This window comes from Centroberyx affinis, unplaced genomic scaffold (assembly GCF_046629955.1).
Source record: "Centroberyx affinis isolate AG114_WGS23_722 - 3 ecotype Tasmania unplaced genomic scaffold, CSIRO-AGI_Caff_v1 ptg005180l_1, whole genome shotgun sequence".
Classification (NCBI taxonomy): domain Eukaryota; kingdom Metazoa; phylum Chordata; class Actinopteri; order Beryciformes; family Berycidae; genus Centroberyx; species Centroberyx affinis.
The window spans coordinates 89,003-100,401 of NW_027282575.1; the positions used below are offsets into that span (position 1 = coordinate 89,003).

An 11,399-nucleotide genomic window follows, 5' to 3' on the forward strand; every position below is an offset into this window, starting at 1 on the left:
ATACTACTCTCTACTGGTGTTTACTAGTGCTGTCACTAAGACGGAGGCCTGGATGACCACTCAGATGTATTATGTTGCTGCTAATGCTGATTAACATCCACCTTGCTGCTTTCTAGGAGATAAAACCATGGCAACAAAGCAGCCGTTTGTGTATCTATAGGTGTGTGTGTGTGTGTGTGTGTGGGGAGAGGGGTCACAGTATACCCAAACGAACCCGAACAGTAAGCAGAAAGCCTCGGGTAACCTCGACGGCCGCTACACCGCCGCGTCCAACGCCACGTCTTTCCCCAGCAGCCTTTGAATATAGACAGATACTGTATGTTAATTGGTTGGTCATTAGCATGATGACTAACATGATGCAGGCGCAGCTCTAACGCTCTTAAGAAATTAGCCCAATCCTATTTAAAAGGTGTTGCTGTTCATCCAGAAACATCCAGGAACAAGACAACACAGCAGAAATTAATATGTGAGCTGATCCGGCTAAGCGTTTGAAATATAACAATATAACTAGACGACAACGTGTCATCATTAGTGAACTTTAAAGGGGCCCTATTATACAAATTCAGGCCCTATTTATATACATGTATGATTAAAGATGTTTCATATAGACTTGGATTAAAATAGATGTGGTTTGAGCTGTTAAATTTAGAGTTCATCTGTTTTTCAAAGGGAGTTTCAGACCGAGTCCACGCATCACAACTGGACTTGCTCTTGATTGGCTCAATTAAGCGATTAATAATTGCTGAAATCCCTCCAATTGGACGGGTTTTCAGCACCTGAACTAACTCAACTTTTGACTCCTTGTCCAGCCACACACACACACACACACACACACACACACACACACACACACACACACACCACCTGGAAGCCTCCACTCAGCAGATTTACCTCATTTAACCTAGTGGAGCTGGCATTATCAGCCAATCAGGGTCCAGTATTGTGACTGTTAGTCTTCTAATTCATTCAATAAACTCTTTCAACTAAACTACACTTATTTGCATCACATCACAAGGAACATTATTCATATCCTGAACCATAGTATATTTGAAAACATAATGCAAGCTGAATAATATGGGACCTAGACCATACACTGTGCACTGTAATAATTAATTAATGTAATTTCTCTTTGTCATAGAGTTGCCCTCCTCCTCACAGTCCAACACTGAGTCTGCAGGCTCCCCGGACTTCCCTCCTCGTCCGCCCGCCATCATCATCACGGCTCCGTCTCGGGATGACATCTACGCTTCCCCGTCCACCATGACTATAGCGGACGCCATGAAGGAGCGGAGGCCGAACTCAACCCCCATCATGGTGGGGCGCAAAACAGTAGTAAACAGCCAGTAAACTTAAACAGAAGACGTCCTGCTACAGAAGGTACGCCCAGGCCTCTGGTTCCATCTTTCTAACCTTTTGACCCCTTCTAAAGGTTGGACCACACATATTGTAGGAATGTGTAATACTAATACAACTGCTGCTACTACTATTAATATTTAAGGGCATATGGTATTCATAGCATTTATTATATTTTCGTTTTTTTGTCTCCTAACAGTGTTTCAACGATGAACCAGAACGGAGTCCACCTCTGTATGCCTGCACGGTGTGGGTCTTCCTCCCTGCTCAAACTCCGGGAAAGCGCACGGTTGTCCTTTTGGTGGCCTAAAACAAAACACGACGGCTGCGCCCACCGGAGCTAGCTGCTGCGGCCTGTCTAGTTAATGCCATAACGTTAATAATTCCAGTCTTCTTTAGTTGAAATCGGTCTCAAAAGACAGAATGGACGCTATTGGCGAGGACGAACCGGACCCTATAAAGCTGAAGTCCGTTAAGAACAACAGAACATTCACAGTGCCGCAGAATCACAGGGTAAGCATTAGCCCCGTTAGCTCTGCCGTTCTGCTGTTATACCAAACTCTGTTCAGACTATGGTAGTGTAATGTTGCATTGCTTATCGGCAAAGCTACATCAATTATAGAACATGACTTAAGACCTTTTACGAGTCCTCATGGTCTACTGATAAATTCGGCATACATCTAATCCACCAAGTAATAATTATTTAAATACAATTTAAACATTTTAATTGGTTAGCTTGGTATTACCACGGTTTTCTTTCATCAGAATAGCACGGCGGTGGACGGTAGCGAGCCGCGTGAACCAGTTGTAAAAGTTGAAATTCTATCCCAAAACGAGCTGCTTAGTGGATCAGATGCGTGCCGAACTTACCAGTAGATCCTAATGATTCATAAAAGGTCTGAAGTAATATTCTACGAGGGGTCTGCTTTTGCTAATAAGCAATGTACCTTAAAAATGCCAAAGTTTTTAATGGAGTTTAGCGTACATTTCCCAGAAACTTTGCTCCAGTCATTGTTTTCGAGCAGCAGCCAATCTCATTACCTTGCTTGACCATTGGCTCCCTCTACCAGTTAGATAAGCCCGCATGCATCTTTGCTGTGGCCCGCTCACCTTCAGGTGTTGCTGAGCAGCCTGGGACGTCATCAGCAGAGGCTTTCTAGTAAACTTTAATCAGAGCCCTTTGACACCAGCAATGGATTCCTGTCCCAATTGAATTTAGTGAGGTCTGTCTAACCCTTTTTAGGTGATGCCAAATTTGTATCAAGTGTTGTTGGATACATCAGTGACTATGATACATGCAGCTATCCAGACCAGCAGTACAACTCCCTATGTCTTTCCAGTAACCATATTGATTAAGTTGAGGTTTATCCTTGTAGATATTGTTGAAAACAAAATGCATTTTCTAAGTCAAGGCTTCTCAACTAGTGTTGGAAACAGCCATGATGCATGGAACTGATAGGAACTGAACTCATCTCTTTTCTTCTCCCCTCTTTTTTTTTTCAGCTCGGGAACTGCAGAAGTGTCAAAGAGTTCGAGAAGCTGAACCGAATAGGGGAGGGAACCTACGGCATTGTGTGTAAGTCAGGAATGTGGATTACTGATTTCCAGACCCAGTGCACACAACCTGGTTTTGCAGAACGTGACCACAGCCGCTTGTTTCCTCTTCTTAACCGCAGACCGGGCCCGCGACACCAAGTCCGACGAGATCGTAGCCCTGAAGAAGGTGCGGATGGACAAAGAGAAAGACGGTGAGACCCGCCGCTGCCCTGAAACAAGCGCACCTTCTCTCTCTGAAAAAATATTCAAACCTCTCTCTCTCTCTCTCTCCATCCCTCCCTCTCTCTGACAGGCATCCCCATCAGCAGCCTCAGGGAGATCACCCTGCTGCTGAGGCTGCGGCATCCCAACATAGTGGAGCTGAAGGAGGTGGTCGTCGGCAACCAGCTGGAGAGGTAGTCCACACACACACACACACACACACACACACACACACACACACACACACACACACACACCTGAAAATGTAACCATGAATTTGAGAGCATAACATTTCACTAGAGCAAAAAGTCTGTCTACAAAAAAATAGGGAGACATACTTTATTTGTTTATATTTGCTCATTAAGCCAGGTTAAATCCCATTTTTAACCTTATATTAATCCATTATCTATCATCCTTTATCTACTGTTCATGAACTATATTTTAAGGCAGATAAATACTTTTATTACAATGGTGTGTTACCACAGCAATAAGCCATGAGAAGCTGTAATTTGCAGTGATTTTTTTTGAACAGCTAAAACAGGTTTAGGCCTAACCCAGGATAATGATTTTAACAATAATACCAATGCAACATATTCATGCATACTTGTGTGTAATCTGATCTAAATCTTTCCTTAAAACTATTCAGGTTAAGGTCAAATCATAGTCATCTCAACCAATTTCACAGTCACACATCAGAGAGAAAATACTGCCTCTTTAACTGGCTGTGTGTGTGTGTGTGTGTGTGTGTGTGTGTGTGTCCTGTCCAGTCTGTTCCTGGTGATGAGTTACTGTGAACAGGACCTGGCCAGTCTGCTGGAGAACATGCAGACGCCGTTCTCCGAGGCTCAGGTAGGACAGAGCAGAGTCCCCTACGTGTAGCTATGAACTCTGGGATATTTTCCTAGGTCTACCTCATACAATACATGTTTGTCTCATCTGCAGTGTGGTGATTCTCCACTTCTCTGTGTTTTTTTCCAGGTGAAGTGTATAATCCTTCAGCTGCTGAGAGGCTTGGAGTACCTCCACCACAACTTCATTCTACACAGGTCAGTCCCAGACAACTCAGTGGGAACCAAGTCTTCTGGCTTCTAATACACTGTTTCCTCTCTGTTTTGATGCAGCTGTGGTGCTTGGATGGATAATTCTTTTGATTCTTCAGATTTTGTCCCATATCTGTCACTGTTTGGGTCTAAGTTATGTTTCAAGTTCAGGTTGTAGTGCGTAAAAATATTTTTTTAATCACGATAAACTGACTTTTAAAGGTCCCATATGGTGTAAAACAGGATTCCCCTTGCCTCTTTGATTATAAAGGAGTTGGATGGTCTATCTAAACATGGTGAAAGTATCAAAACCCACGGTCAACAACTAAATCCACACAATCTATATTAGTGCAGCGAGCCTCTGAACGAGCCGTTTGGACTTCCGTAACTTTGTGGCATCACAAAGGTTCGCTCATTAGCATTTTTGTAAGAAATAATAGACTAACAAAAATGTTTTTTTCAAAGCGGTAGAGCGGTGGTCATTGTTTATTACCGGAGAGTTTTCCCTACCTGTAGCTGCCGGGCCGCGGCGTCTCACGTTTCACTCTCGAAACGGTTAGCCAATCGGAACAGAGGGGTCGTTCATATTAATGAGCCTTAAAGACACGGCGACAGAAACAGCCTGTTCTTGGTAAGGCTCAGAGAGATGCTGGAAAATGAACGTGGAGAAATGGATTGAGAGTGTTTTTGGTGCATGACACCACACACACAGCTTTGAATGGACCTCAAGACACAAAATAAAACTCTGGACAGTGGAGAATGTGGGACCTTTAAAACATTTGGACTACACTTACTTTAGGTTTAGATAATAATTACAATGCTACCACAATTGTGTACTGTGGAAGCTCAAAAATGAACTAGAAGTAGTGACAATGAATGGAGCCATCTACTAGTCTATAATCTGATAAATACTCTATACTGTATCCTGTATAGAGCCAAACCACAGCAATCTTTTTCAGTTGTCTCTCTTTTTCCAGCCTGGTTGTTAGATATTTAGATACAATTTATGCACAGCCAATTTTCCAGTGGATTTCCACATCTCTCCCACATGTGCTGTTTTTATGGAGTTTTGTAGCACATCCAGTTCATAATAGATAAAATACTAGCACCGACTGTGTCAAAAACATCTTTAAGGGACATTGTGGGGAACAACATCAAGCGGACAAGTAGATGACCTCATGCGGGAGACAGTTTCCTTTTAAGCAAAATGGGGAAATCGGTTTAAAATGTCTCAAAACGGGAGAATATTCCGATAAACCAGACAGGTCTTGGTCAGGAGAAGAGATCTGCCGTCGTTTATGTTCCGAACGCATCCAGCTTTTCGGCCCTCTCTCTCTCTTTTTTTTTTGGGCCCGCACTGCGTCATTAAGCCACGGAGACGGATTAACTAAGTGGACTGATCTGGTTTTCGGGGGTGCGGTAGCATCCAAGGTTGTGGGGCAAAGGTCTTTAAAGCGGCTAACGAGATCATCGAGGAGCGCAGAAAGAGCCGTAGGCCTGTTTTCACTCAGTTGGGTAACGGCTGATGGGAATTTAATAGATTAACTGTTAGGGATGCAGGGGCATATGAGGTAAAGTCATCTTTTTTTTAAATTATGATTATTATTTTTAAGACACAGGATCACAGACTGATCATGTAGAACACATCCCATTTAATTGTTGCTACTAATCTCAATCCACGTTGAATTCCGGCTGCAACACTGCAGACGCGTTAACACAGTCCAGGGGTCTGACTAGTTGCTGAATGCACTGCGGCTTATCGTAGCCCGGCCATTATCCTCTCCAATCTCGTTAACAGGGACCTGAAGGTGTCTAATCTGCTGATGACAGACAAAGGCTGTGTTAAGATTGGTGAGTCATCATTATTACCATAACCACCTCTGCCGCTTGCACCGTAATCACATTATACCTGCACTGCCCAACTCGACCATCGCTAACCCTTGACCTCTCTCCTCGACTATCACCGGACTGGCTTCGCTTTTACAGTCCATCCAGTCAAATTCCCAACACTTCCAGAACGGATCACTACCTTTTTACTTGTATCTGCTTTTCATATGTAAATGAAGGAGATAATAAAATAACAAACTGCTGATAAAGTTCGTTTCCTTGGCTTGCGCTCCCGAGGCAGAAGTGCTTCTGAAACGGGCTACTGAAGTCAAACGTCTTGTGGCCGTTCCAGCATCCCGGCTTAAAACCGCAGTCGGCCCGGGTTTTTTTGGCTCGGGAGCCTGAACAGCTTAGGCTGGCAAAATCGGCATCTTATTTTAAATCACCTCTTAAAACCTATTTTTATAGCCTGGCTTTTGTAATGTAATGTTATGTCATTTTTTTTTAAATTTTGCGGTGCCTTCTTGTTTTAATTAAATTTTATGAGTGATGTTTGCTTTATGCGATTGTTAAAGCGCTTTTTTTAAAAAGTGCAATAAAAATAAATGTTAGTATTATTAGTTGTAGTTTTCATGGGTCTGAATTTTGGTTTCCCCTGTTCCTTCTGCACAGCTGATTTTGGTTTGGCCCGGATGTACGGCATCCCCCTGCATCCTATGACGCCCAGAGTGGTTACACTGTGGTGAGTGGTGTGTGTGTGTGTGTGTGTGTGTGTGTGTGTGTGTTTACTTGGCCTTTGAACCATGTTTATGGTGCGCCTCTTTAGCCTAATTGTGTGTGGCATGTGCCTGCAGCTAACCCTTGTGCTTGCTTACTTTGTCCTTGTGCTGCCACAATGGAAACTTATCCCTCTAATCCCTCTAACTAATCCTCCTTCATCAGCTCCATTACCTCTGAACGACTGGGTCTCTCTCTCTCTCTCTCTCTCTCACTCTCTCTAGGTATAGAGCACCAGAGCTCCTCCTAGGGACCAAGACCCAGACTACAGCATTAGATATGTGGTAAGGCTCCAAGCTCCGACATGATGGAAAAAAAACCCCACACATAACATATGTAGTATGTTGTGTCGATATTCAAATATATTTCAATTTGACCATTTTCAGGCCAAACAATTCCTTCCAACAATACAAGTATTCCCTCTTTCCTCCAGATGTTTATTCTTGTCAGGGTGGAAAAGCGTCTTAGACCATCATGGGACGCTAAAACTCCCCATTGAAAGCCAGACTAATAAAATAGTTTAAGTTAATAGTAAGTTGATTGGAACTGATGGCAGGAGTCGCTGAGATGATGTCCAGATCACGGTGATGCTTCTCTCTGCAGGGCGGTGGGCTGTATCCTGGCTGAACTGCTGGCCCACAAACCTCTGCTGCCTGGAAGCTCTGAGATCCAGCAGGTCGACCTGATAGTTCAGCTGCTGGGAACGCCCAACGAGAATATCTGGCCGGTAAGAGTTCAGCTCGGAATACCTCTCAGGCTCAGCTCACTGAACACTAAGCTATGGCGAAGTCCCTGCGTCTATTATATGTATTACATTTCTGGGGACAAAGTGGAGCAACGACTGATAATTGACTGACAAGATATTATTGGGTCAGGGTGATATTAGGCTCCATGCTAAAGATTTAGCATACACTATGTTGAGTGATAGTAGGCCCCATGCTAACGCTTTAGCATACACTATGTTGAGTGATAGTAGGCCCCATGCTAACGCTTTAGCATACACTATGTTGAGTGATAGTAGGCCCCATGCTAACGCTTTAGCATACACTATGTTGAGTGATAGTAGGCCCCATGCTAACGCTTTAGCATACACTATGTTGAGTGATAGTAGGCCCCATGCTAACGCTTTAGCATACACTATGTTGAGTGATAGCAGGCCCCATGCTAACGCTTTAACATACACTATGTTGAGTGATAGTAGGCTCCATGCTAACGCTTTAGCATGCACTATGTTGAGTGATAGTAGGCCCCATGCTAACGCTTTAACATACACTATGTTGAGTGATAGCAGGCTCCATGCTAACGCTTTAGCATACACTATGTTGAGTGATAGTAGGCCCTAAAGGCCCTATTACTAAAAGGTCAGTTGTCTTACTTTCGATAATGCTAGTGGCCTACTATCACACAACATAGTGTATGCTAAAGTGTTACAGGGTGCTAAATCCTGCTATACTTTGTCTTGTTTTTCTTTTAGTTTCAGTACTTTTATTACCTTTTTCACTGCTTTACCACTGGATTTGGGTACTATGCAGCTGGCTTGGGGCTGGCTGCCAGTCTGGGGCCAAAAACGACCCATGGATGACCCCATTTATTAAAGCTTCATCAAATCTAAATCACCTAAATGTATGTGTGTGTGTCACAGGGTTTCTCTCGACTCCCCCTCGTTGGCCAGTACAGCCTGAGGAAGCAGCCGTACAACAACCTGAAGAACAAATTCACCTGGCTGTCTGACGCTGGACACAGACTACTAAACCTGCTGTTCATGTACAACCCTCAGCGCAGGTACAGGACACACACACACAGTAAAGAATGCTTTAGCAGACACGCACCTCGTCTAAAGAGGAACCCGGCAACTGATTCTTGTCTTTTTTTTTCATCCAGGGCTACTGCCAAAGATTGCTTGGAGAGTTCCTACTTCAAAGAAAAACCTCTACGTAAGTCAAGGAGACCAGATTCTGGGTAATATGTGAAAGGTTGGACTTCCAACCACTGACCTCCAGTGTGTGTCCTTAATCTTCTTCCTCTCCGCTCTCTCCAGCCTGCGAACCGGAACTCATGCCGACCTTCCCTCATCACCGCAACAAAAGGGCTGCTCCTCCGGCAGAAAGCCACGCGAAACGAAGCAAAGTGTGATGATGATGAAGATGATGATGATGATGATGATAAGACATTGGATTGGAAGACGGCAGTGTGGCAGTGGCATTCTCAGTAATGTGCATTTAATGGTTGGACATTGGTTTGCGTTGGACCCATGGATTTTGCTCATAATGATAATGTTTTTTGTGGAATTTTGAACCAGTTCAGTTTCTGTACAGATGGAGCCAAACAAAGATATGGACTGTGGCACAGATGGACACTTTGCTGGACTGGCTAGACGGGTCTGTTTAGTGGTAAAAGGGTCACTAAACCCCAAACCCAAATCTATGTGAAGCCTGACATCTAATGGTAAAAAGCATAGTACTGAAATTGCCATCTTCTATTGGCTGATCTTTGGTGCCAGGTGATGTCACCACCTGTTGTACTCTATAGAGCACGACATTAGCATGCTTTTTACCACGGGATGTCAGGCTTTACACAGATTTGGGGTTTAGTTACTCTTTAATTAAGCATTTAGCGCAATACAAAAACACCTTGAGCATTTTCAAATGGCTGTAACTGTACATTCTGCTATGTAGATGCAACAGTTGTGTCGCTCATAGGCTCAATAGCGATTTCCTCTGTTAAGCGTCTGGAGGATTCATTAATGTCCCTTATTGCTGCCAAGGTCTGTCCGCTAAAAGTTTCCTTGACGTCAGTACGGAGGAACCATGTAGTCTGAGACGAGCGTGGGGGTCGGCAAAACGGGACGAGAATCCATTCTGCTCTTTCAATCCGAACATCGAAGCAGGAGAGCAGAACGAAGACATCGACTCGTGTACATCCTGAAAAACTTGACTAGAGTTGCCCTGGATCTGCTTGAAGATTTGTATTTTTTTTTATTTTATCGAGTCGTTCGGACGGTATCGGGGTGAAAGTAGGACCGAAGTAGAAGAAACACTGCCATTTCCACGCAAAGGAACGTCAAAAGGGGTTGTGGCAGAAATAAAATGGCACGGTGGCCTTGTTGTTAAAGAGAGGTCGCCCTGGAACCGAAAGGATCCCCGCCCCCTCCAACGACCGCCAATGCACGTGTCCGTCAACAGCCACGCGTCCTGTCTAAAGTGTCCTTGAGGTAAGACGCCGAACCCCCCCCCCCCCTACCTGCTCGCTCACTGGTAGGCGCTCGGGATAAGAGCATCAGCTTAAATGCCTAACGTGTAAATAAACCGTGGCCTCGTTTCTAGAAAATCGTCGAGAAGTGTGTGGTGGTGGTGGTCAGCGGGCGGTCTCGTGTCTCGACATCAAAGAAGTTGTAATGTAGCATGTGGAGTATTTGTTATCAAAATGGCGGTCAGATGATGAATGTTGTGGCACAGTTTGACTGACTGTAAGTGGGACGGATTTTGTGCGATCGGGGGTTCCAGCACCTTTTCACTGATGAAATTCCCAAAAATGTCTCCACGACTTCTTCATGAGCCCTTTTCAGATTTCCATGACCAAACTTGAAGGAGACTGAATTCAAAAATAACCATCAACTACGCTAACTTTCAGAATTAGTTTGTTTTTCACTTTACAACCAAGGATTATTATATTATTTCAACTCTGTCGACACAACAACTTGACAAATAAACTTTGTCTTGATGAAAAATGACTTTTGTTTCTCCCTTTTATCATGTTTCATAACTCCTCCAGGAATGGAAAATTCCATGACATCTTCCAGGTTTTCCAGGAGTGTGGGAACCCTGTGTGATTTACCTGTACCTTATCGGATATTTGCATATGTGATGACAAAGAGGTGAATTAAAGCTTCGTTAATGTCATTTGACTCCTGGCAACAATCACTCCTTGAAATCAGTAATAAAATTCATGTATAGAGCTTAAGTCATCTGATATTTTCAAGTCAGGCTTACTAATATATGTTACCATTGTGAAATCACACTAGGCTGTTCAAACCTGAATAAAAGAATCTCAAACCAATAAGTTTTCCCATTTGAAATGTAGTCTGTTTTTATTAATTCAGGTTAAATTAGTAGTTATGGTTACATGGGCCAGTGGCAGGTTAGGTCCCCTTAGGGACGTTAATAACTGACCTTGGACTAGGCCAATATGTACCTCCAGCTATACAAACACACAGCAACACTAGCAATGAGCTATTTCAAGAGGCACCATTACTCAGTTAGCCAGAAAACTCATGAAATAACCTCTGATGTGTAGTTTGTAGTGAGAGGTCAGCGGTTGGTATGATTACATGACAAATAAAAGAACCAGTACCCGAGTTTAATTTGAAAGATTATTCAAAATATCAAGAATGAAATGACATTCTGGCTCACTGGGTAATCCTGCTTCTTAAGGTAGCAACCAGAGCTAGCTTTCCCAAAAGTGTCATCATTTCTGTCCATTAGCTTACAACAGAGCAAATACAATTCAAGCGGTGTGGGAAAGCCAGCCCTGAAAAACCAGTAACGAAACAATATGGTAGTGGAACTTAGTGTGAATGTTGCTTCCCGTTAGAAAAGACGACTTTGCACTGTGCGCTGCCTTCACATACATGGAGCTCCGTCATGA

The 11,399-nt window shown here is 43.6% G+C and overlaps 1 protein-coding gene across 1 annotated transcript; it reads left to right on the top strand.

The window, feature by feature from the left end:
• The first annotated feature begins 1,666 nt into the window (after positions 1-1,666).
• cdk10 (cyclin dependent kinase 10) lies at positions 1,667-10,710 on the top strand. The gene is made up of 13 exons (XM_071546217.1): positions 1,667-1,866; positions 2,857-2,929; positions 3,030-3,101; positions 3,203-3,305; positions 3,879-3,960; positions 4,090-4,157; positions 5,950-6,002; positions 6,651-6,720; positions 6,980-7,039; positions 7,359-7,482; positions 8,398-8,537; positions 8,637-8,689; positions 8,794-10,710. The coding sequence occupies exons 1-13, from the start codon at positions 1,777-1,779 to the stop codon at positions 8,886-8,888; spliced, it is 1,083 nt and encodes a 360-aa protein (XP_071402318.1). The 5' UTR covers positions 1,667-1,776; the 3' UTR covers positions 8,889-10,710.
• Positions 10,711-11,399: the final 689 nt, after the last annotated feature.